The following is a 27879-nucleotide window of genomic DNA, read 5'->3' as shown; positions in this document are numbered from 1 at the left end:
CGACTCTGGTACCCCTGAGCCCCGACTCTGGTACCCCTGAGCCCCGCCTCTGGTACCCCTGAGCCCCGACTCTGGTACCCCTGAGCCCCGACTCTGGTACCCCTGAGCCCCGCCTCTGATACCCCTGAGCCCCGACTCTGGTACCCCTGAGCCCCGCCTCTGGTACCCCTGAGCCCCGCCTCTGGTACCCCTGAGCCCCTCCTCTGGTACCCCTGAGCCACGCCTCTATCTCACCCTCTCCCGTGTTGACGTCTTGCACCCACACTGCACGCTCGAGCTATCCTCGCCTACCAGCTCCTCTATGTGCCCTATACCCACGCGTATCACAGAGACGCTACCTATGTACTCTTCATTTTCAACTGCCTGAACGCACTGTGACACACACACACACACACACGCGCGCGCGTCCAACCCGACAACCGCGCGTCTCACCCCACGTGTACACTGATGCTGCAACTGACACCGTACCGTGTCGTGCTTCATCCACGCCTCACTGCTCGCACTTGCATCCCTCGCGCGCCGTAGCCCTTGCCTTGTATAAGTCTAAGGCAGGTTGGTTCCCTGTGTACCCCTGGTTGTCGCTAAGACTGCCTCGTCACACCTGGCTTGACATAACAGACTCTCTCTCTCTCTCTCCCCGCCCGCCTTCCGCTACACCTGGCGTGCCATACCTGACTTCCCTCTCTCCCCTTCCCCCAACACACCCGGACGAGATGACTGTGTCCCCGGCGCTGGCGTATAACCTCAAGGCTTCATGAATGTAAATAGGCTCCATCTCTCCTCCTCAAAGCGGGGGACACATGTCTAGTCGAATAGAGTCACTCCTAGCAGAACTTTGTATGTACACACACACACTATATATATATATATATATGTGTGTGTGTGTGTGTGTGTGTGTGTGTGTGTGTGTGTGTGTGTGTGTGTGTGTGTGTGTGTGTGTGTGGTTAACCTCACTGCTCCTAGTAGCTTCCCTCCCACACCATACATTCTGTAACACCTTCCACAAAGCATCTCTCTCATCCGTACCATACTCTGTCTCCAGATCCATAAATGCCACATATAAATAAACCCTCCTGTCCCTCTAAGCATTTCTCACAGAGATTTTTCAGAGCACACACCTGATTCCCCCCACATCCTCTACCACTGCATGAAACTCTGTGGTATCCCACCACCCCGCATCCACCTATATATTGTACGTCTATGACAAATGAAGATGTGGAATGTCCAGCAACATTGCGTCATACGAGGTCTTCCACACGAGACTATAATTTAGCATTTGCTTCGCCTGAATTCTTTACATCTGTGCAAGTGACATCACTACATGATGTCCTCGATCAGTGCATATCTGTATCTGTGTCATCATCACGCAGCATTTGGATCGGTGCGTTGGCGTCTGTGCTGATGATGTCACCCGTTATGTACACGTCTCTCTGCACATGACCATCATGTCACCGTGCCTGATGTCACCACATGCTGGGGGTCCTCATGTCACCGTGCCTGATGTCACCACATGCTAGGGGTCCACCTCAGTCCCTCACTGCAACGGTGAAGTCAACCCATACTGACATCGGTGTTACAGATGTCAGTAAATGCTACGGCCCATCTCAGCGCATCGTCATCCGTGCTAATGACATCAAAGGCCAGGCCATCGTACCCGAGGACAAGTAACGCCCCCCCCCACCCCCCCTTACTCAAGAGTCGCAACGTCGTGCTCAAAGGCCGTGTACCGTCGTGCTCAGAAGTCGTACCGTCGTGCTCAGAAGTCGTACCGTCGTGCTCAGAGGTCGTACCGTCGTGCTCAGAAGTCGTACCGTCGTGCTCAGAGGTCGTACCGTCGTGCTCAAAGGTCGTGTACCGTCGTGCTCAGAAGTCGTACCGTTGAGCTCAGAGGTCGTACCGTCGTGCTCAAAGGCCGTGTACCGTCGTGCTCAGAGGTCGTACCGTCGTGCTCAAAGGTCGTACCGTCGTGCTCAGAGGTCGTACTGTCGTGCTAAGAAGTCGTACCGTCGTGCTCAGAGGTCGTACCGTCGTGCTCAGAGGTCGTACCGTCGTGCTCGGGGAAGGGGAGGGGGGGGCGAGCATTCGCCGGTCAGCTACGCACTCATATTGGCGCCAGACCGGACAGCCAATAACCTGGACAAAGAAGACGGAGATGGGGAGGAGGGAGGAGGCGACATAACACACACACACCCCTCCCACCATCTCTTCCCCCCGCACCCTCTATGAAGCCTTCGGCAATAGCGCGTCCATTTCATACACCAAAATATTACACCCCCTCCACCCCTCACTCACCCGCCTAGGTTTATTCCCTACCCGGACATTCCATCAAGTTACGATGAAAATCTCTTATCATTTCGTACCTGGTACACCTTGCTTGGGGGGTTACCCGTCGTACGTTGAAGTGGAATGTTGTTTAAACTAAGTCTGACCCAGCGACCTAGGACGTGGATGTTGTAAAGTGGGTTACTTTCAAATCAAGTCGGTTTGGTCTATACAGCCATAACCAGCTGCGTATGTCTGTACAGCCATAACCAGCTGCGTATGTCTAAACAGCCATAACCAGCTGCGTATGATGACTCGTATGAAGGCACGTCAAAGGGCGTGAGCGTATGCGATTGATACGAGCTAGTGCGAGGCTGAGGTCTTGGGTGATTCGCTAAGGAAGGAAACACTGTGAGGGAAGACGAACCTCAGTTCCATCTCTATACCAACGCTGAATGTTCACATTCCACCTTCGCACCAACACCGAATGTTGACGCTCCATCTATGTATCAACGCTGAATGTTCTCAGCTCATCTATGTATCAACAATACATGTTCACAATCCATCTATGTATCAACGTTAAATGTTCTCAATCTACAAATCATCAATAAATGTTCACAGTTCATCTTTGTACCAACACTAAATGTTCACAATCCACCCATAAATGACAACTAAAATGTTCACAGTCCACCTATAAATCACACTAAATGTTCACAATCCACCCATAAATAACGCTAAAATGTTCACCGTCCACCTAGAAACCACACTAAGTGCTCAGTCCATCTATAAACCACACTTCACAGTCCATGTATGAACCAAACGCTAAAACATTCATGATACCGAAGTCCTCCGCCTGGGGACCTCAGGCCTACCTATGCCCTCGTCATCTCACCTGTGGCACAACAAGTGCCAGCCGGCGTAACTCGCAGTGGAGGGCGAGTGCTGGCACCGCAGTTAAGCAAGACGTACGACAGTCTACTCTTAAGGTCATTCACCTGTTTGGCGAGTCCGGACGAGAGCTGAATAAGACAGGAGGTGGGCGACTCACCTGTGTGGATGGAGAGGTGAACGACGACCGTGAACAAAACGACTGCCTTGTGGTCGCAGAGTGGAGGCGATGAGTGACCTGCGGTGGTCGAGGTGGAGTGGCGTCCAGCAGGAGGAGGAGGAGGTTGCTGGCTGCACCTCCATCATGCCAAATCACCCACCTATGGAAGAGGTGCAGAAATTCGCTGGTTAAGACGAGGGCATGAAATAAGACTGAAACACATGTATTCTAGCCTAACCAGCTCCTTTTCTTGCGTCTTATATTCCACATTACCAGCAAAGGATACAAATATATAGGGAAATAAATCACACACACACACACACACACACACACGTAGCATGATAAGGAGATGGTCAGAGTCCAGGCTGAATTCACACCATCATATGAACAAATCTGAAAAAGTGTTTCATTTTTTATCACCTCTCGTCTCGCTTAACCTCTCGATCACAACCGTAAGACTCTTTCAGCGCAACGCGTCGGGGCGACCGTAATGTGCGATGTTACGACCTTAGAGTACGACGTTTATGACCCTTGAGTACGATATTTACAACCGGTGACTTGGACGGTACGAGGCTTGGTGTATGATGATGATGATGACCCTTGAGCTTCTCGCGAAGAGCCAATTCATCGTACCATGGGTCGTCATACCGTCTCACTTAAGCGCCACCACACACACGGTCGTGCTTCAGCAGAAGCAGGTTACTTGTGCAATAAAAAACTCTACAAACAAGAAAATCTATCTCTTATGGTCTTCCAGACGTCCTCATACCCCAGACAACTTGACATAATTTACCTTCAGTCCGGTCGCGGAAGTCGTACTTGTCAACAGGGAATATTAAAATCCAGTGACGAGTTCTGAATCAAAAAGGTAGAGGCAGAAGCCTAGGCGTTCTTCAATTAAGCGTAACTTGAAAAGCTTCCTCAGACTGAGCGTCATCTGCTGCCAATACGTTCGCGGAATTTCATTCCGATGTCTAAAGAAAACGCACGATAAACTACAGGTAGCTCTATTCGCTACGTATGTCTTTCTCCCGCTCTCAAAGCGGGACTCGTGCGAGTGGAAGAAATTCACTTCGATATTTCGTCAGCTTGACCGACCGACCTCCACGTTCCCCAGGTACGGAGGGACACCCAACTGGTCATAAAATGATTGGTTGCCACAGTGGCGAAGCAGCAGCAGCAGTCTCTACACCGAACAGAAAAAAATATGTAATCAAATGGCCTTTGAAATAAAACACATACTCAACCCACATCCATTGTGTTAACTGAGAAAAATACAATAAATATACGTATGGAAAAAAAAAAATTCAGTCAAGTCTTAATTTCACAGTTTCTTGATACAGGGAAAGGGAGATGCGTACATCTACGCTACCGCCATGTACACTGTGGTCGGAAGGAAGAACTACATGGCTGAGCAATCCCTGGGGAAATCCTTCGCCCACAACCCGATACCGCCACCGGCGCCAACAATTCGTAGCATCTCTTTCTCCATCCCTTTCCCCAGCCTCCTACCTCTAGGGATATTAATCATTTTCCTATACCTCCCCTGATACTTATTAGATAATATATACTATCATAATATAGCAACGTAATTTAATATAACATTTTATAATCATGATTTTTTGGTGGCCTAGTGAGCGACCACCAACCATCATCATAGTTTTTTTTATTTCTTATTTTTCTACAGGGTTTTCTCAGAAGGACGGGTGGTGGTGGTGGTGGTGGTCTGGAGGGAAGGGACGGGTAGGCAAGGAATAAGCAGGAGGAAAGGAAGGGGAAGACAAGGCAAGGAGGACGAATGGGAAGGGAGGGAGGGTTTTAAGAAGCACAAAAATTACGAGTTCTATAAGCGTAGATACAAAAAAGTTAAATCATTCTCCCTGTAATGCTGCACTGACATACATAGAGCCCAAAGCAAGGTAACTACAGTATTGAAGATAAATGTTAAAAGTCTTTAAGAAGCAACCACACACACACATGCATATTGTCCATAAAGTTGCCGTCTTCGCCGTGACCTGTGTCTCGAATTTCCTTGGCGGCGTCTCTGCCTCTGCTCTCCAATAAGACGCACGAAAGTCATGAAATCAATGAACTGGACACGATCCCGTACCTCCGCCTCGCTTTTGAAGTTGTAACCTCTTTGTCGGAGTCCTAACTTTAAAGTATATTTATCTATTTTATATTTACTATACTTAATCGCTGTTTCCCGCATCAGCGAGGTAGCGCCAGGAAAGAGACGAAGAATGGCCCATCCACTCATACATATATATATATATATATATATTCATAACTTTTATACCTCGCAGTTTCCCGCGTTAGCGAAGTAGCGCCATGAAAAAGAAGAAAGACTATCTGTCCTGGCGATACCTCGCTAAATGCGAGGTGCCTGAGCAATGGCAAGAATGCTTGTATGGTACCACTGAATAAAGGCATAGGGGACAAAAGTGAATACTCAGATTACTGAGGTATGCCTTTGTTGAGTCATACCAATAATAATAAGCTCTTTCCTTTCACTTGAAGCCAAGCCTCCCTGGACCCATCATTTTCTTCTTGTTAATGAGTGTGTCCTGCTTGTCTGAATGGTCGTGAATATCATGGATTATGAATCTCCCTACCATAAACTATACGACACCATTAGTGGACTAAGCGCAAGTCATAGCAATGAGGGTAGGTGGAAACACATTCTCACCTATGATAAAAATATGAAGCCAGTGATACATGGCAGTTACTGAATGCTGAGGGCTAGGGTCAGGCAATCTGCCTGACCAAGTAATCTAAAAAACAGTAGTTTTACATGATGGTTATGAGAAACTTGTGATACATCAGCCTATGGTCATGGTGGTGGGGTTTTCTCCTTCCCTCCTCTCTCTCCCTTTCTCTATTTCATCTATTACTCATTCTCTAGCTAATTCACTCCCCCTACTCTTTTTTCTCTCTCCCTCGCAGTCACTGGATGTCAAGATTCCCTTCCTTGACCAATGTTGCTGTTTTTTCTTCCTGCCTCACTCAGACATGGGCTGCATGAATTCATTCCATAAGCAATTGCTCCATCTCATACTTAACACTCGACAATACAGAAATCTCATGATGCATTCTTTATAACTAGATTTTCCTGTGGCAAGCACTGTAAGTTAGCCCTGCCTTATGGCTAAATCTTTTCGCAAGTACTCTCTCTGTCTCTTACTACTTCACTCCCTGTCTAGCTTTCTCTCCCTAACTCTCTTCCTCCCTACCTTGCCCTTCTTTCTCCTCCTCTTCCTCCCTCCTGCTCTCTTTCACAGTTCCTATCCTTACACAGCTCTGCAAATCAACCATGTCACAACTACAGAAACTGTCAGGATAGGTAATAGGTGGATGTAAGAGAATCCATGATGAAAGTCTGATTGACTTTCCACTGGGCAGCCTTGTTCACCTGAATCCCTCGCTTACACAAAGCCTTCATCATTTTCATGTTACAGTTTCCTACTGTACATGATACTGAACTTATTCTATGATTTCCCTTTTAGCAAATCATTTGCCCTTTTCTTTTCAAAAAATTGGAAGTAGGTAAAATCTCAAAAACTTGATGTCAGGTATTGCAAGTAAGGGGAGGAATGGACATAAATATATATTTATTTTATTTATTTTGCTTTGTCACTGTCTCCCGCGTTTGCGAGGTAGCGCAAGGAAACAGACGAAAGAAATGGCCCAACCCATCCCCATACACAATGTATACACACACACATGTCCACACATGCAAATATACATACCTATACATCTCAATGTACACATATATATACATACACAGACACATACATATATACCCATGCACACAATTCACACTGTCTGCCCCCATTCACTCCCATCGCCACCTCGCCACACATGGAATACCATCCCCCTCCCCCCTCATGTGTACGAGGTAGCACTAGGAAAAGACAACAAAGGCCCCATTCATTCACACTCAGTCTCTAGCTGCCACGCAATAATGCCCGAAACCACAGCTCCCTTTCCACATCCAGGCCCCACACAACTTTCCATGGTTTACCCCAGACGCTTCACATGCCCTGATTCAATCCACTGACAGCACATCAACCCCGGTATACCACATCGATCCAAATCACTCTCTTCCTTGCCTTCCTTTCACCCTCCTGCATGTTCAGGCCCCGATCACTCAAAATCTTTTTCACTCCATCTTTCCACTTCCAATTTGGTCTCCCACTTCTCCTCGTTCCCTCCACCTCCGACACATATATCCTCTTGGTCAATCTTTCCTCGCTCATTCTCTCCATGTGCCCAAACCATTTCAAAACACCCTCTTCTGCTCTCTCAATCACGCTCTTTTTATTTCCACACATCTCTCTTACCCTTACATTACTTACTCGATCAAACCACCTCACACCACACATTGTCCTCAAACATCTCATTTCCAGCTCATCCACCCTCCTGCGCACAACTCTATCCATAGCCCATGCCTCGCAACCATACAACATTGCTGGAACCACTATTCCTTCAAACATACCCATTTTTGCTTTCCGAGATAATGTTCTCGACTTCCACACATTCTTCAAGGCTCCAAGGATTTTCGCCCCCTCCCCCACCCTATGATTCACTTCCGCTTCCATGGTTCCATCCACTGCCAGATCCACTCCCAGATATCTAAAACACTTTACTTCCTCCAGTTTTTCTCCATTCAAACTTACCTCCCAAATGACTTGACCCTCAACCCTACTGTACCTAATAAAATATAAACATATAAATATATATGTATGTATAAAACTTTATCATAATCTACAAACTCTGGTTTTAAAAATAGAAAGATACTATGATACAGAAATATATTAATCAGTGTAGCCTCATATATGTAAGCAATATGTTTTCATCACCTGGACTACAAAAGCAGAAATGATAATCATGAAGAAATACATTCAACCAGGCTTTTCTATTCTATGCGAGATAGTTTAGCATAGTTCCAACCACAACTCAGATCTTCATCTAAAACATTCATAAACTTATTTAAAAGGAATTCAAAACCAAACAAATCCTACATAAAGGATTTTAAAAGATGCATAATCCAGTATCTAACCATAAACTTTTCCACATTTCTTCATTAATCAGCACCATCTTTGACAGTGATATATGATAACATGAACATTTCTATGCGAAACCCAAGGGATAAAAAAATATACAAAATTAATTTGAGTTCCTTGGGTGTCACAGACCTAACTCATACAAGTGGAAAGATGATAGGATGTGGGGCAGATGGAGGAGAAGAGTTCTACAGCTTAACTGCTTAATTGTTTGAGGAAAGAAGATATCATTATAAGCAATTCTCACATAGCTGCTTTATTCACAAATTCTAGGGTAAGGAGTAGTCCATGGTAAATGCATTTCTGCACTAGTGACTTTCATCCAGTCACTGGTTCCCCCATTCCTAGATGTTGCAAAGGTCTGAATCATGAGAGGAAACATGATTGTTGCAACAAATGAATGAGTATTGGAGCAAGGAGCACTGAGAAAGTGAAATGAAGTATGTAGAGTGGCATCACCAGCTTAAGAGATAATGGGGCAGGCTGAGGAAAGATGATATAATTTATGGAAGAAGAGGGTGGGTAATAGGACAGAGTACTAAGAGACACCACTACTAACAAGATAAAGGAAACAGACACTCCATCAGTGACTGTCTTAGAGTACAGACCAAAAGGAAGCTGTGTATAAGAAAGGAGAGAGAATCAGAAAAGCAACAGGAAGGAGACTCAGAGAGCAAAGCCTTATGCTACACCCTATCATATGCTTGGGAGATGTCATCAAACCCCTTGGGAGAGAAGTACCAGTGGTGAAAAGTTACCAGCATGCCTTGCAACATAAAACCTATATTGGTGATATGAAAGATGGATTGAGATTATAAGTATTTAAGGAAGTGAGAGATAAGAAGAGATTCCAAGACTTATGGGATAGTAGTCAGAGTAGTAAGAACAATATCCCTTCTTAGGGATGGGTTACACAAAGGAATGTCTTCGAGCCAATCTTGTCCTCAGTTCACTGATCCGACTCCAAGCAACTCCTACCAATTCATCATACCATTAGCCTTCATCACTTTGTCCCTAATGTATCACAGCACTGCAAACACCAATGCACCATCCAGTCTCTCATTCTTTACCAAGTCTTTATCAATTTGACCACTGTGTAACTGTTTCACCTCCCTAGACCTCTGTTGCCTATAGGCAAGTTTCCCCTGAATTCCAAGTTCACTGCTGTGCTATGAAGAATGATGCCAACTCCATTGTTTAGCTGCACTAGTCATATGAGGGTATTCACTCAGAACTTTCTCTTTAAGGAAGAAGCTAAGTCACTTTCTTGTTTGTTATGCACTTTGTTCAAAAACCTGCATTTAGAAATTAAGAACAGTGAAGTTTTAGAGAAACTAGATGCTAAACTGAATCTGTGGAGAAGCAAAGCATACTTTATTACTGCAAAAGCATTTGATATGCTACAATCTCTTGTGCACTGGGTGAGGCCAAATAATCAATGGCACACCAAAATGATTAAAACAGGAAAATGACAGGAAGGCAACAGAATGTTTATCTAAGAGACACAAAATGGGAGGTTGAATTCTGAAACTTAAAAGAATAGTGTTAAAAGAGAGTTTGTTAAATCTATAGTGAAGGAGTAGCTTGGTACTGAAAGTTTTTATTATTATCACATAGCCACAGGAAGTGATCAAGGGGCTCCTGCAGCCCCATGACTACATTATACCTGGTATACTTACACGAACATATATAAATATGAATATATTCATACTTGCCCACCTTCATCCATTTCCAATGCCATCCCATCCCACAGGAAACAGTGCAAGTATATAAAGAAAAAAGATAACATATAAATTCTCTTTTCTTCCCCTACACCCAACTGCTACCCCATGTCAGCAAGGCAGCACCAGGAAACAAATGAAAAAAGGCCTCATCTATTCACACTAATTCTGAAGCTGTCATGTGTAACGCAACAAAACCACAGCTCCCTATCCACATCCAGGCCCCACAGACCTTTCCATGATTTACCCTGGAGTTTCACATTTTCTTATTGTTTACTTTATTTATCTACCTGTACACAACATTCTTCCTGTAAACTTTAAAAAAGCTGGGTGCATTCTACTATTCAATTTTCTTGTTGCTCTCTCCAACTTAAGTGAAGAAAAGGGGAGATTGTTTCACCAGAAAAGTCCTCATTTGGTGCCTTACATCTGTTCTCCCTTCAGGAAATTATTACAAGAGGATTTACAGCTCCTATTCTCATCCCTCTTGGATGTCTACTTAGACATGCAGGAAAGCATGGGAAGTATTCTGTCTCTTCCATCCACTATTCTGCTAAAAAAAACATCTTTTTTTATTATACTTTGACACTGTCTCCTGCGTTAGTGAGGCAGCCCAAGGAAACAGAGGAACGAATGGCCCAACCCACCCACATACACATATATATACATACATGTCCACACATGCATATATACATACCTATACATTTTAATGTATACAACTCCCCACCACATATGAAATGACAACCCCCTCCCCCTACACGTGCACAAGGTAGCACTACGAGAAGACACCAAGGACCACATTCATTCACACTCAGTCTCTAGCTCGCATGTATAATGCATTGAAACCACAGCTCCCTTTCCACATCCACGCCCCACAAAACTTTCCATGGTTTACCCCAGACGCTTCACATGCCCTGGTTCCATCCACTGACAGCACGTCAACCCCGGTAAACCACCTTGTTCCAATTTACTCTATTCCTTGCACGCCTTTCACCCTCTGCATGTTCAGGCCCCGATCACTCAAAATCTTTTTCACCCCATCCTTCCACCTCCAATTTGGTCTCCCACTTCTCCTCGTTCCCTCCACCTCTGACACATATATCCTTTTTGTCAATCTTTCCTCACTCATGCCCTCCATGTGACCAAACCATTTCAATACACACTCTTCTGCTCTCTCAACCACACTCTTTTTATTACCACACATCTCTCTTCTGCTCTCTCAACCACACTCTTTTTATTACCACACATCTCTCTTATCCTTTTATTACTTACTTGATCAAACCACGTCACACCACATATTGTCCTTAAACATCTCATTTCCAATCCATCCACCCTCCTCCACACAATGCCTATCTATAGCCCATGCTAAAAAAACATGTATATACATAAATTACACTAGTGAATTGCACCCACATTAGGAAAATGTACCATACTAATCTTCATTTTCTCCTTTATTAATCTCCTTTGAGTTTTTCAGTTGACCAACCTTTCATTACAGCTCTTGTATCTTAGTTCCCCTCCATACATTTATGATTAGTATACTAACTGAACATCAAAATTTGTAAAATCAACTTTTCCCAATCTAAGTACATTGAACATCACAACTCCCCTTTTCCATACAAGCCCACTATACGACTATTTGCCTTACCGTTCTTAAAACACTCTCCCACAGTCATTGCCAAATGTTCAAACCTTTTGCCATTTATGTTACTATAACTGTGGTACCCATATATACAAGGTCCCTTGAATCCATGTCATCATAAAAAGCTGTCTAACTAGCTAGTGCTCACAATGTACAATTTCATTTTTGAAACTGGATGTTTTCTTTTCCATCTCATGTGATGCACGAAACTAAATCACTTATTATTTCTTTGTTTAATAAACTCACTGAAAGTAATATTTTGTTTTCTCTGGGATCTCTCATAGGATTTCCTAACTTTAGGTTTGCATGTTGTTCCACAAGAGACCTGGGAATACGTCCCCTCATACTGAGGTGCTGCAGATGTAATTGCTGACAAGTCATGAAACCTTAAATGATGGGAGGAAGCAGTGTCCTCTGGATCTTCTTCATATTTCTTATTCAGCTGAGATGACTTGAATTCATAATCTTTAATAATACTAGAAAATGACCCAGTCTTCATCATTTGTGCTTTTGGGAGCTTGTTTTTTGGCTTTGGTGTATCTGAAACTGAAAGAAAATCAAATATGCCTAAATCATGATATTTGCGCGTAATGAAACCATATCAGCCAATCAATATACAAAACACTAATGTACAGATTACCTACACAAAATGCAATACATGATACTTTCATTGATATTATGCTCTTCATGAAATAACTGCTTCAAGAAGCTTTATTTACCCTAGCAAAAGCAGTCATCAATCACAGTGATCCCTCTATTCACCAATGGCAACTAAAACTATTCAACTGATCACTGAAAATATGAAGAACACTGTAAAAACAACCATGACACTGAGACAAAAATCTGAACAAATCTCCAATCTCCACATACCTGCCATGCATGCACAGTCCTTTACTCTAGCAAATGTAACCTATCTATCTATCTATCTATATATTTTTTTTTTTTTTTTTTTTTTTTTAATACTTTGTCGCTGTCTCCCGCGTTTGCGAGGTAGCGCAAGGAAACAGATGAAAGAAATGGCCCAACCCCCCCCATACACATGTACATACACACGTCCACACACGCAAATATACATACCTACACAGCTTTCCTTGGTTTACCCCGGACGCTTCACATGCCTTGATTCAATCCACTGACAGCACGTCAACCCCTGTATACCACATCGCTCCAATTCACTCTATTCCTTGCCCTCCTTTCACCCTCCTGCATGTTCAGGCCCCGATCACACAAAATCCTTTTCACTCCATCTTTCCACCTCCAATTTGGTCTCCCTCTTCTCCTCGTTCCCTCCACCTCCGACACATATATCCTCTTGGTCAATCTTTCCTCACTCATTCTCTCCATGTGCCCAAACCATTTCAAAACACCCTCTTCTGCTCTCTCAACCACGCTCTTTTTATTTCCACACATCTCTCTTACCCTTACGTTACTTACTCGATCAAACCACCTCACACCACACATTGTCCTCAAACATCTCATTTCCAGCACATCCATCCTCCTGCGCACAACTCTATCCATAGCCCACGCCTCGCAACCATACAACATTGTTGGAACTACTATTCCTTCAAACATACCCATTTTTGCTTTCCGGGATAATGTTCTCGACTTCCACACATTTTTCAAGGCTCCCAAAATTTTCACCCCCTCCCCCACCCTATGATCCACTTCCGCTTCCAAGGTTCCATCCGCTGACAGATCCACTCCCAGATATCTAAAACACTTCACTTCCTCCAGTTTTTCTCCATTCAAACTCACCTCCCAATTGACTTGACCCTCAACCCTACTGTACCTAATAACCTTGCTCTTATTCACATTTACTCTTAACTTTCTTCTTCCACACACTTTACCAAACTCCGTCACCAGCTTCTGCAGTTTCTCACATGAATCCGCCACCAGCGCTGTATCATCAGCGAACAACAACTGACTCACTTCCCAAGCTCTCTCATCCCCAACAGACTTCATACTTGCCCCTCTTTCCAAGACTCTTGCATTTACCTCCCTAACAACCCCATTCATAAAAAAATTAAACAACCATGAAGACATCACACACCCCTGCCGCAAACCTACATTCACTGAGAACCAATCACTTTCCTCTCTTCCTACACGTACACATGCCTTACATCCTCGATAAAAACTTTTCACTGCTTCTAACAACTTGCCTCCCACACCATATATTCTTAATACCTTCCACAGAGAATCTCTATCAACTCTATCATATGCCTTCTCCAGATCCATAAATGCTACATACAAATCCATTTGCTTTTCTAAGTATTTCTCACATACATTCTTCAAAGCAAACACCTGATCCACACATCCTCTACCACTTCTGAAACCACACTGCTCTTCCCCAATCTGATGCTCTGTACATGCCTTCACCCTCTCAATCAATACCCTCCCATATAATTTACCAGGAATACTCAACAAACTTATACCTCTGTAATTTGAGCACTCACTCTTATCCCCTTTGCCTTTGTACAATGGCACTATGCACGCATTCCGCCAATCCTCAGGCACCTCACCATGAGTCATACATACATTAAATAACCTTACCAACCAGTCAACAATACAGTCACCCCCTTTTTTAATAAATTCCACTGCAATACCATCCAAACCTGCTGCCTTGCCGGCTTTCATCTTCCGCAAAGCTTTTACTACCTCTTCTCTGTTTACCAAATCATTTTCCCTAACCCTCTCACTTTGCACACCACCTCGACCCAAACACCCTATATCTGCCACTCTGTCATCAGACACATTCAACAAACCTTCAAAATACTCATTCCATCTCCTTCTCACATCACCACTACTTGTTATCACCTCCCCATTTACGCCCTTCACTGAAGTTCCCATTTGCTCCCTGTCTATCTATATATATTTATCTATTTATCAATATCTCTGATGCCTATTCCCTTCAGGAACTCCCTCAAGGGGGTGGCCACCACCAAAGAATCTCCATAACTGATGAACTCCAGTGCCACTTCTTAGCCTTTACTGCCTCTTCCTTAACAGGCCACTGGCATGGGGCAACTCTAGCACAGTATTTTCTGAAGCTCCAAACAATGCAACATAGAAAAAACTATTATGATGAAATTTATACACCGCAAAGTCCTGGAGCAGTGAAGGAGGGAAGATATGCCCTATCTTATAGCAAATTTTAGGGCCTGTTGAGAAATAAAGCCTCTGCAGGCTTATGGTTCACTCTAAACTATTTTATTAGCACTTTTACTGATGCCCCTTATAAGACAGTTATCACAAATGTGGAGGTCGAACATTTCTGTCCATGAAATTAATGATGGACAACAACACCAAATGTCTCAATGATAGAACTAAAATACAATACTTTATCTGCTAAGGTACAACATTATACTGCAAAATAACACATCTGTGTTAGGATCATATTGGACTACAATATTCTAAGGGCTTATGACTGCAATCACTGACAAGCAGCATCAATTTCAAGTACAGTGAGCTGTTTACATATTTTACAGCATAAGTGGTGTGCTAACAATATGGCTCCGTATGGCTGAATGAAAAGAGAGAGATATGAATGCTAAATGTAAGAGGATGGAAGCTGCATACTTTTAGGAATGACAATTTAAATAAGTGTGTGTGATTCAAAATCAAGGAATTGTGGAACATTTTCCTGGAATGGAATGTAAAGTGTGACATCTGGCATGTTAAGAGAGCAAGAACGACAAGGAGAGAAAGTGGTGTAAATTCTGAGGAATAATGATAGGCTTGTATAGATGTCTGACTGAAAATATGTATGCTCTAGGTCAGTGATTCTTAATCTTAGTTATGACATTGCACACTTCCGAGTTTGCTTCATCTTTGCAGTACACCAACTCAAATTTGGCCAGGATTCTTCTATCATTACCTATCATCCATTGAAAGGACGGAAAACATGACTTTCTATACACACAAGATAAATACATTAAAACTAATGTAATGTTTCATAATCACATGTGATTTACAAAATATATTTTCATGAAATAAATACTGCCATTGTTTGTTAAGACACTGTGATACTAGTTTTATTTCTCAGCAGACAGTGTGTGCTGCATCACACTGGATGTGAAGCACTGCTCTTGGTAATCAAATATGAAACTTAAAGATGATGATTTTACAAAGGCTGTATTAAATGCATATGCACCATGCAATGGCTGATAAAGTTACAGTCACTTTCTTTAAATAACTTGGAAAATGTGAAGAACACTGACCCAAGGAAAGAATTTCACTGTAATGACGAAGATGACTGGATTAGCTGTAAACAGAGTCAGAGTGACGTAGGTATGGGGTCCACGTTGAAATAAACAATGAAGAAAGAATAATGGGAATGTGTGTATTTGTGAAAATGAATGTATTTGCAGAAAATACACATCTTAAACCCAATGATAACTAAGTATTCAAAAGATAAGGTATAAAGGATTATAACATACCAGTGAGAAAAAAATATGATAGGTGTATGAAAGGTATTAAAAGGGATTATAAGACCATATGAGAATAATATGCATTCATGTGGATGAATGCTGGTGTAGAAAAAGATTCTAAAAAACTATTCTTAAGTATTCAAAAGACAAGGCAAAAAGGATTATGACACTAGTAAGAAAAAATGTAAGTGTATACATAAGAGGGAAATGAGTGGATTATCAGACATTAATATGCATTTCATCCTTTTATATTATGATTAAATGACTAAAACTGACAAAGGTAAAGCAAGAAGATAAAAGTTAAGGAACATAAAGGGAAAGCTTAAATTTCAAGAGAAAGTAACTCTGCATGAGAAAGATACCAATAAAACAATAAAACAAAGTATATGAAGAATATACTAGAGGCAAGAGGGAAAAAAGAGAAAGTAAATCAGAGGCATATATTTGTTCAGTATTCTAATAAGAATCATGATTAAGAGGGTGGTGGCATGCAGAGATCATAAGACTGGGAATTAAAAATGTGGTTTGTGGAATAGCAGAGAAAGTGGAGCAGGTGCTTGCTTTGAAGAATATGAGTGAGAAATACTTTGAGAAAAACAGATATGTAGTTGTGAAGATTCTGGGAGCCTTGAAGAATGTGTGGAAGGCGAGAAAGTTATCTCGGAAAGCAAAAATGGGTATGTTTGAAGGAATAGTGGTTCCAACAATGTTGTATGATTGCGGGGCGTGGGCTATTGATAGGGTTTGTGTGGAGGAGGGTGGATGTATTGGAAATGAGATGTTTGAGGACAATATATGGTGTGAGGTGGTTTGATTGAGTTAGAGAGATGTGTTGTAATAAAAAGTGTGTGGTTGAAAGAGCAAAAGAATGTGTATTGAAATGGTTTTGTCACATGGAAAGAATGAGTGGGGATAGATTGACAAAGAAGGCGTGTCAGAGGTGGAGGGAACGAGAAGTGGGAGACCAAACTGAAGGTGGAAGGATGGAGTGAAAAAGATTTTGAGCGATTAAGGCCTGACATACAGGAGGGTGAAAGGCGTGCAAGGAATAGAACGAACTGGAACAACGTGGTATACCAGGGTCGACATGCTGTCAATGGATTGAATCAGGGCATGTAAAGCATCTGGGGTAAACCATGGAAAGTTTGTGAGGCCTAGATGTGGAGAGGGAGCTGTGGTTTTGGTGCATTACACATGACAGCTAGAGACTGAGTGTGAACAAGTGGCCTTTGCTGTCTTTTCCTAGCACTAACTCGTGTGCGCATGGGGGGAGGGGGTTGCTATTTCATGTGTGGCGGGGTGGTGATGGGAATGGATGAAGGCAGCAAGTATGAATGTGTACATGAGTATATATGCATATGTCTGTGTATGTATATGTATGTATACACTGAAATGTATAGGTATGTACATGTGTGCGTGTGGGCGTGTATGTGTTAACATGTGTATGTGAGTGGGTTGGGCTATTCTTTCATCTGTTTCCTTGTGCTACCTCACTAACGTGAGAGACAGCGACAAAGTATAAATAATAAAAAAATATAGTTGCTGTCTATGGATCTGGGGAAAGTGCATAACATTGCTGATTGAGGGGGGATAGTATGTACTATAGTTTTGTTTGTTTGTTTTCCTGGCACTACCTTGCTGAAGTGGGGGGTAGTGATGCTGTTTCCTGTGGGGCAGGGTGTTGCCAGGGATGGCTGAGGGTAAGCAATTATGAATATATACAAGAGTATATATGTATATGTCTGTATATGTATACTGATGTATGTATAATTTTTTTTTTTTTTTTTGCTTTGTCGCTGTCTCCTGCGTTTGCGAGGTAGCGCAAGGAAACAGACGAAAGAAATGGCCCAACCCACCCCCATACACATGTATATACATACACGTCCACACACGCAAATATACATACCTACACAGCTTTCCATGGTTTACCCCAGACGCTTCACATGCCCTGATTCAATCCACTGACAGCACGCCAACCCCGGTATACCACATCGATCCAATTCATTCTATTCCTTGCCCTCCTTTCACCCTCCTGCATGTTCAGGCCCCAATCACACAAAATCTTTTTCACTCCATCTTTCCACCTCCAATTTGGTCTCCCACTTCTCGTTCCCTCCACCTCCGACACATATATCCTCTTGGTCAATCTTTCCTCACTCATTCTCTCCATGTGCCCAAACCATTTCAAAACACCCTCTTCTGCTCTCTCAACCAGGCTCTTTTTATTTCCACACATCTCTCTTACCCTTACGTTACTTACTCGATCAAACCACCTCACACCACACATTGTCCTCAAACATCTCATTTCCAGCACATCCACCCTCCTGCGCACAACTCTATCCATAGCCCACGCCTCGCAACCATACAAAATTGTTGGAACCACTATTCCTTCAAACATACCCAATTTTGCTTTCCGAGATAATGTTCTTGACTTCCACACATTCTTCAAGGCTCCCAGGACCTTCGCCCCCTCCCCCACCCCACGATCCACCCCCGCTTCCACGGTTCCACCCGCTGCCAGATCCACTCCCAGATACCCAAAACACTCTACTTCCTCCAGCCCCCCTCCACTCAAACCCACCTCCCAACCGACCTGACCCTCAACCCCACCGTACCCAACAACCCTGCTCCCATCCACACCCACTCCCAACTTTCTTCTTTCACACACCCCACCAAACTCAGTCAATGTATACTTATGTATATGCATATATGTTGATATGTATACGTATGTAAATGTTAGTGTATGGGCCATTCTTCGTCTGTTTCCTGGAGCTATATTGTTGATGCGGGAAGCAGCGACCAAGTATAATAATAATAATAATAATAATAATAATAATAATAATAATAATAATAATAACAACAACAATGATAATAATAATAATAATAATAATAATTTTTTTTTTTTTTTCATACTATTCGCCGTTTCCCGCGATAGCGAGGTAGCGTTAAGAACAGAGGATTGGGCCTTTTTTGGAATATCCTCACCTGGCCCCCTCTGTTCCTTCTTTTGGAAAATTAAAAAAAAAAAAAAAGAGAGGGGAGGATTTCCAGCCCCCCGCTCCCTCCCCTTTTAGTCGCCTTCTACGACACGCAGGGAATACGTGGGAAGTATTCTTAATCCCCTATCCCCAGGGATAATAATAATAATAATAATAATAATAATAATAATAATAATAATAATAACAAAAATAATAATAATAATAACAACAGTTGACAGAGATGCTTTGTGGAAGGTGCTACAAATATATGGTACAGGAGTTATCATCATCAGGAGATAAATGCATGTGTTTATGCAAGGAGAGAGGAGGGTGAGTAGTTCTCAGTGAAGAGGAGTCTGTAGCAAGGGTGTGTAATGTTATCACTGCTGTTTTATCTGTTTATGGATGGTGTGGTGAGGGATGTAAATGAGAGGGTCTTGGAGAGAGGGATAAGTCCTCAATCTGTTCTGGGTGTGGGTCCTGAGAACTGAATCAATAGTTTGTTTAATCATGACACAGCTCCAGCAGCAGACCCAAGCGAAAAAGTGCAGAAGCTGTTATCTGTGTTACCCCCTGATTTAGCAAGGTAGCACCAGGAAAACAGTCTCTGAGCCCTACAGGGAATAACCTCAACTGGTCCCGTTCTCTGTTCTTTTGGATAATCAAAAACGAGAGGGGAGGATTTCCAGCCCCTGCTCCCTCCCCTTTTATTCGCCTTCTATGACATGTGGGGAATATCTGGGAACTATTCTTTCTCCCCTATCCCCATGAATATACATATCTTTAGTGTTAATCGGATGGCCTTGATCTGGGTCTCAGCTGACTGTCCCATCTTAGAAAAAAAATATCTCAATGCATCACATGACAAGGAAAACATCCAATTTCAAATATGAAACTGTTAACCCAAGAAGGAAGTGAAAAACACAAAACATCATCAGATGGCAAGACAAGAAAAATGAAAAAAATCTGAGATTTAAAAGACATCTTTAACTGTGACATTAACATACTAAAGTGGTGTTACTAGACTGCTTGCATGGAGTTACACCATAAGTGAAAAATCACCTTTATTGAGGCTGTATCACTATCGGTTAACCAAACACAGTGCAATCTCATTAAAGAACTTCTTGCTTCAAAGGAGTCTATTCTTTTCATGCTACTGAGTGTAGTGGAACCTTGGAACTTCAGGAGCTCCCAGAAAAGGGGTCCTGGGTTGAGAGATAATAATACCATGATAATAATATGATACAGCCAAAAATTTTGCTCCATCAGGTCATGCAATGGCAAAGTTAAAATAAACATCACTCAAAAATTCCTTTTCATCTTCACTTCCATTTGTGCGTCTGAGGATAAGCACTCACTTTTATACCTAATTTATCAAACTCTCTCTCTCTCTTACTAGCATTCTGTGAAGGACAGAGTCTTGCCTTTTGGCAATTCACCCACTGCTTACTCTGTCACAGACATCCAGAAGATTTATTTCTTTTTCTCTATACCCATGTTACTTGTCACTCAGGTAGTTTCTCCTTTGCAGGTACTCATCCATTTGCTTTCTCATTAACTTTTTCGAGCAGTTCAAAGACTGGGTTATAAAGGCAATAATAACCAGAAATCTCATGCATTATCTCTACTGCCTTTCTCAAAAACACAAAATTTGCTCCACTGCACTACCTTGATATCAAAAGTTCTTCAAGCAAGGGCTTAAAAAATATATATATCAGATTGCATGTCTAGCATTTCTAAAGACCCCTTGAGAACAAAAGGAGATATACCAACAAGGCCATGTGCTTTTGAAAGATCTAAAAAAAATCATTTATAAACGCATATCTCACATGATTACTTCAATCCTTTACATGATCTCTCCTCTTTCCCATCACCATAGGAACTATTGGAGGTAACACAGCTTCCCCTCTAAGTCCTTCAATCTTACTGGCTGTCTGTCTGTAATTGGAACAGTTTCAGAGCTTTATATGCCTTATCCAGAACTTCATTATTCCTGTATTCACTCTTCTTTATTGTGCTGTACTTATATCTTTGTCTTATGTCTTTACACCTATATCTGGATATTGTGCAGCATCATTCAACTCTACAGAACATCTCTTCTTTCCTTAGCCTTTTAACATCTACCAAACTATGTCACTCTCCTCTGTGTTTCAACCTCTGTACTACTATAATAAATAAGAAATACAATACTGAAGGTGGATCTGTCCCTCTTATTCAAATCTGCACACTTTCCTGAACACATTCCAAGAACCGATGCTTCAATGTCTCACTTTCCTATGTAGGTGTAGACATTCACAGTCAATTTTCTCATTAAGATCCACTATTAGAATAACTTTTCCTTTAAGGAAAAAGGATGCCCTTGCTGCCTCTTAAACCTACCTAATTATACCTTCATTATTATTACAATATCTGTACAGGTCAGAACAGGTGAAAAAATATAACTCGCATAGCATTGTTGGAATCAAAATATATATATAACATGAAAAATCAAAATGCAAAAGAGTTATAGAAGCCATTAAAGAAACAAATGGATGACAATCTAATCAATGAGAATGCATGACAATTAAAAGGCTGGTTAAGAACAATAAACAGGACAGCAGTACGGTAAAAGCACAAAAAGCAAAAGATATGGACATAGAGAAATTACAAGAATTTGGAATATTTCATTCGATAATGCTAGTGGAATGGTGTAAGATCAGGTGAAATGGAAGTACTTTGTGTATGGATGTGGTATGAGTGGATATACTGGGTTTACATGATGAATCAACATATGTATCTTTTTTTATACTTTATCGCTGTCTCCTGTGTTAGCGAGGTAGCGTAAGGAAACAGACGAAAGAATAGCCCAACTCACTCATATACACATGTATATTCATACATGTCCACACATGCACATATACATACCTATACATTTCAACATATACGCATATATACATACACAGACATATACATATATACACATGTACATAATTTATACTTACTTGCTGCCTTTATTCATTCCCGTCGCCACCCCGCCACACATGAAATGACAACCCCCTCCCCTCGCATGTGTGCGAGGTAGTGCTAGGAAAAGACAACAAAGGACACATTCATTCATACTCAGTCTCTAGCTGTCATGTACGGATGTAACGTGGAAAACTGAGAGGTACTTTTAGTGTTTGGAAGTCTATGATTCACTTTAATACACTGGGTATGGGCTGAGTATGAATTCTGAGGCTGTTCATACCTGATATAACCCATGAAACTGGGAATGAAGTAATGATGTTATAAGTAGAGTACCTGTTCTAATTCTTTACATCTGGATATCCCCTTTATCTCAGATTATCCTGTTACAGAAGCTGTGTCAATGAAAAAGGAATTTATTTGATAAAAAGAATGCCTTTCAACTTACTATGTGGCTGTTCATCACTCTCAAACTTCAATGATTGTAATGTGGAGAGTATCTGATCTGTACCACAAATGGGAACAGGGTGAGTCACCATGCTAGACCTGAAAAATTAAATAATGCATAAAAATCAAAATAAAGTGGCATTATCTATAGTACTGATTACAATAAATGACCTCTCAATTTACTACATCACTGTACCATTAACAAAACATAAGTATCTTAAATAAAAATTCTAAATATACTTGTACACACATACTCATCATGGGACAGTGTGCGTGCACCATGTTTCAATAATCTGCTTCGAACAATGCTTGAGAAAGTAGAGAAAGTAAACTCAAAGGTTAGCCAAAACCATACACAAATGCTTTTCAAACTCATATGCTTGGTATGACAATGTATGTGTAAGAAGGTGTGCTCTTGTAGAAAGTTCAGCTTTGGGGATGTACCCATATGCTTATCATTTACCATATATGTTAGAAATTGTTCTTTATAATTATCATTTTAAAGGTATCATAACAAACAAGTTAGTTGATCCATGGGGTTATTATCAAGAGTGAGTTAAGTAACAATGTTGGGGTTATTATCAGGTGTGAGTCAAGTAAAAATGAGTACATGCTTTGATGTGATCATCTGTGGTGTATGAAACTGTCATCCATTAAGTAAGTTAGTTAAGAACATCCAAATACGAACACTTATGCTTGTGAACAAGCATAAAAAAATATCAATTTCACCATCCAACATACAATGGATTACTTGTACTTATGAGCAATGAAACTATTTGTCCTCAATATTCTTCCATGTACTATGAGCCATGAAACTATTTGTCCTCAATATTCTTCCAAAGTTTCTTTGTTCCTTCTTTCTTATCGTGCTTCCACATACCTTGCACAAGACAGCTGGCTGGAGTATCACCTATATCATTGCCACTGCACATCTCACAGTTTCCTTGCTTTTAGACATATCTGGTTAAACCATTCTTCCCTATCTCTTTGCATCACTCATATATATGAGGGTGGAGATACACATGTTCCCACAGCTTTACTGTAAATTTCACAAAGCTTTTCACTACAATGGCTTGCCTCCTGGCAACTAAACTCCATTTCCCAATCTATGAAATATTCAAGTTCAGTGTAGTTACAATTTTTCTTTTCAAGGTTAGCTGAGACGGCATGGGCAACTGAGGCCCTAATAAAGGCCATTCCATCAATGTTTCATATACTTGTTCTTATACTTGATCGCTGTTTCCCACATCAGTGAGGTAGCGCCAGGAAATGGACAAAGAAAGACCCATCCACACATGTACATACATGCACATATGCAAATATACATACATATACATATATACATATGTACATATTCATACTTACTCACCCTCATCCATTCCTGGAGCCACCCTGCCCCACAGGAAACAGCATTGCCATCCTGTGTCAGAGGTAGCACTTGGACACAGACGAAAAAGGCCACATCCACTCACACTCAGCCTCTAGGTGTAATGAGTAATGCACCAAAACCACAGCTCTCTATCCATATCCAGGCCCCAGAGACCTTTCGTGGTTTACCCCAGATGTTTCACATGCGCTGGTTCAGTCCACTGAAAGCACGTCGACCCAAGTATAGCACATCGTACTAATTTACTCCATTCTTTGCCCACCTTTCACCCTCCTTCATGTTCAGACCCCGATTGCTCAAAATCTTTTTCACTCCATCTTTCCACCTCCAATTTGGTCTCCTGCTTCTCCTTTTTCCCTTCCGACACATATATCCTCTTTGTCAAACTTTCCTCACTCATTCATTCCATATGTCCAAACCATTTCAACACACCCTCTTCTGCTCTCTCAACCACATTCTTTTATATCAACACACACCTCTCTTACCCTTTCCTATACATATATATACACCCTAGCCTGAGCCAGGTACATACTTTATCAACCAAACCCTAGGGGTGGATGAACAGATGGGTTGACCATGGACTGACTGCCACAACCAGGATTCAAACCTATGTGCTCGACCCTGGGTGGCCCATGAATGTGTCGTGGTCAGGAACGCTTACTGCAACACCACGTAAGTCCATTATAACTTCTTCACATCCTGTCTCATCTCTACTCTTAAACTTCCTCAATTACTACATAATGACATAAAAGAATTAGATGAACACCTTTCAAAACTGATGTCCTGTATTCAATATTTTCAATAACCATGCTAGTACGTGTGAAGATAAAATTTACTAATGATAGTGAATTAGGCACTCTCATTGTAGTGTGTTCAATGACATACTGATAGAGGAAGTTTTGCTGTACATATTCTAGAAGCTTGTGGCTCTAAGATTCCTATTCATAATGAAAATCCTAATCCTACTACCCTACTTCTTTACAACTGAAATCACCCATTATCAGTGCTTCATCTTCATTGAGAAGTGTATGTTTCACTGTTTCATGTACCATCCTAATTGTTGTCATATTTGCTCTGGATTTCTAAAACTCTCTGGGGGATTACAGATCATCAACATAACTATGAACTCCTTTTCTAAAGTTACCCTTCCCTGTTACCCAATCTGTTTTGGTATAACTGCCCAAAAGTCTCCTTTCCAAGTGCACTCATACTCAATACATGCTCTTTTCACAAACATAATTTCATCTTTTCCTAAAAACTACAACAAACTTTCACCCTCACCACCAATAAAAGAGAGTCATACTACTCACAAGCTGCCCTAGCGAGCCCTTTCACATTCAACATTCTCTCCTTTTCACACCTATCCCTCAGCATATAAATCAATTAATGCCCTAACCCATATATATCTGTGTATTCTATCAACATATGATGCCCATTCCCTTCAGGAACTCCCTCAAGGTGGTGGCCATGGCAAACGAGTCTCTATAACGTGAACTCTAGTGATGCTTCCTAGCCTTCAGAGCCTCACCCTTAGCAGGCCATTGACATAGGAAAACTCAAGTGCAGTGTTTCCAGATACTCTAACTAATGTTCCTACCAACTACTTATACCTAAAGTAACTGCTACTGATTGAATCTACTACTTCTACCTAATGTTTCTGTTACATAATGCTTCTGTCCAATGTTACTATCTACTACTTCTATCTATTGCTCCTCTCATTTTGCCACAAGGCAGGAGTAGTGCATAGCACTCACTGCATTACAATCTAGTTATGAAGAATGAGTTATGAGTTCAGTGTTGTTGTGTAATGTGTGAAAGGTTGAGACTGTATGTTTATGGACAGAATGCCAGCAGTCCACATGTAGATGAGGCAAAAAGAAAGGACAGCTACATGGGATAGAGGAGTGCAACTTGACAACCACTGAAGTACTGGCTCACTATGTAGCAGTCACTAACCCTCCCTGGTTGGTGGCTGCCCACCAGTTACTACCTTCTTATATGTGAATTTATCCTTTTTTAATCTAGGTACCCCCAATCACCAGTCCTTTTTCTGCATATATACAGAAAAGATTTTCACCATTTTCATTTACACAGGGTGCCTAATGCCTCAAAATCATGCCATCAACTCCCACTTGCATTTAAAGTTCCCACCAATAATATCTGATCCTTGCAACAAATTTACTAAAGCACTCACTCAGCTCTTCCTCACTCATCTCATTACAAGGCACATAAGCAATGACAATCACCCAACTCTCATATTCCACTTTTTTCTTACACACAACAGTCTGGAACACATTTCTTACACTCTAGTACACATTCCCACAACTCCCCCTTCAACAAAAGTGCCATTCCCTTCTTTGCTCTTGCTCTCACACTAAACCCAGACATGACCTCTCAAACATTCTCAAACCATTATTTCATCCTCCCTTTCAGATTGGTGTCACTCAAAGTGACAATATCTGCATTCATCCACCTATATACACATTCAGTCATCCTAGTCAGGGCCTTTGCAGTGGATGAACACTCCTCACCTGGCTTCTTCTTTTCCCATTTCAGAAACTGAAGAATAAGGAAGGAAGGGTTTCCAGCCCCTTGGTTCCACCTTTCAGGTGCCTTCAACAACACACTGGAGATATGAGGATAGTATTCTCTCTCCCCTATCTACAAAGATAATACTGAAGATATACACATACAAACCTGTTGTGAAGTATCTGTTTCACAAGTCTATCACTGCCAAGTTGGCCTTTCATGTGCTGTTTCCAATGAGCCATTACAGCCCTGTCATGTCTTTGTATGGCAGCTTCATTCCTTGGGACCCATTTCGATTTTGCTAGTTTCTGAAAGAAAGTTAAAAGGTATGAGATTCATTACTGAGGAGTTATTTCTATACTTAACCAGGTACATATAAACTCTAATCCAAAATTCAGTGAAGTAGCATCCTATGGGATAATGAAGGCTGAGGAAACAAGTAATTTATGAAAGCAGCAATCCTGTCAATTTCGAATAAACTTTTCCCTAAATCTTTCTACAATGGTTACTCAATTAAGAAAATTTTCTAAACTTCTCTACCTAACTGTCTATTATGTACCTCTATTGCTATTCACAATGAGAGAACAGAGATAACAATAAAAAAACAGACTCATAACAGCTATAAAGCAAAAAGAATGTCTATGAGAGTGATGATGAGTTAGTATGCAATGTATTCTAACTTATGCTACTCATCTAGTATGTTTCCATACCCGAAAATACAGAGCTAAATCGTGGCTTTACATTCAATTATAAAACCAGAGAGCCCTTGTTATGCATTAATTATGAAGTCAATGAAAAGTGTAGCTAGTCAAGAATATGTCTGTTACTTACCATTTCTTTGAAAAGACAATAAGTACACTAATACCCCAGTTAACACTATCCATAGGGGCTGTTTCTTTACAGTGCTCTTGCTTGCATCTTACAGCAAACTCTTAACACCTTCATAATGAAACAAAATGATCCCAACTCAACATGCCTGTCCCTCAGTTCTATGCAACAGACCTCTCCCATCTAAACCACTCTAACCACCAACCCAAGTAGAAATAAAAAGTTTATCCCTGTCTTACACTTTAGTAATTTCTACTCATAGATCACTGCATCCCCACAAGTATAACACTGACAAAATGCATACACACTGAAATAACCTGACAAGCACAAAACAATTGACCTCCCAACTCAGTCTCAAACTACAGCCCATCAGACATACATCCATAAAAAACCACAACATCAAGATGAACACGAATCACACTCTCCCACTTAAACTCTGGACATCACCTAACACTACAACATTACAAACACCACTTCAACAGATACCCATGATACAACTACCACAACCCCATGATGAACACGAATCACTCTCCTGCTTAAACTCTGGACATCGCGTTACACTGCAACATTACAAACACCATATCAACATATGCCTATGATG

General features: G+C 41.5%; 1 protein-coding gene across 4 annotated transcripts in view; it reads right to left on the bottom strand.

Moving 5' to 3' along the window:
• The window catches only part of LOC139764594 (uncharacterized), a 100037-nt gene that overhangs the window by 63058 nt on the left and 9100 nt on the right, over window positions 1-27879 (bottom strand). For 2 of the 4 annotated variants that reach the window (XR_011716414.1, XR_011716413.1), the window contains exons 5-7: window positions 26619-26758; window positions 22536-22633; window positions 3311-3470 (exon numbers count right to left, since the gene is read on the bottom strand). Coding sequence is in view for 2 of the 4 variants with exons in the window: in XM_071691432.1 (XP_071547533.1) it covers window positions 11954-12285; window positions 22536-22633; window positions 26619-26758 (570 nt within the window). In the remaining 2 variants the exon portion in view is untranslated. Of the gene's footprint in view, window positions 1-3310; window positions 3471-11533; window positions 12286-22535; window positions 22634-26618; window positions 26759-27879 lie in introns of those variants that run through there. The other 2 variants (XM_071691432.1, XM_071691433.1) reach the window with 1 other exon arrangement.

Source organism: Panulirus ornatus, chromosome 50 (assembly GCF_036320965.1).
Source record: "Panulirus ornatus isolate Po-2019 chromosome 50, ASM3632096v1, whole genome shotgun sequence".
In the NCBI taxonomy this organism is placed as follows: Eukaryota; Metazoa; Arthropoda; class Malacostraca; order Decapoda; family Palinuridae; genus Panulirus; species Panulirus ornatus.
This window is presented reverse-complemented; position numbering and strand designations above follow the sequence as displayed.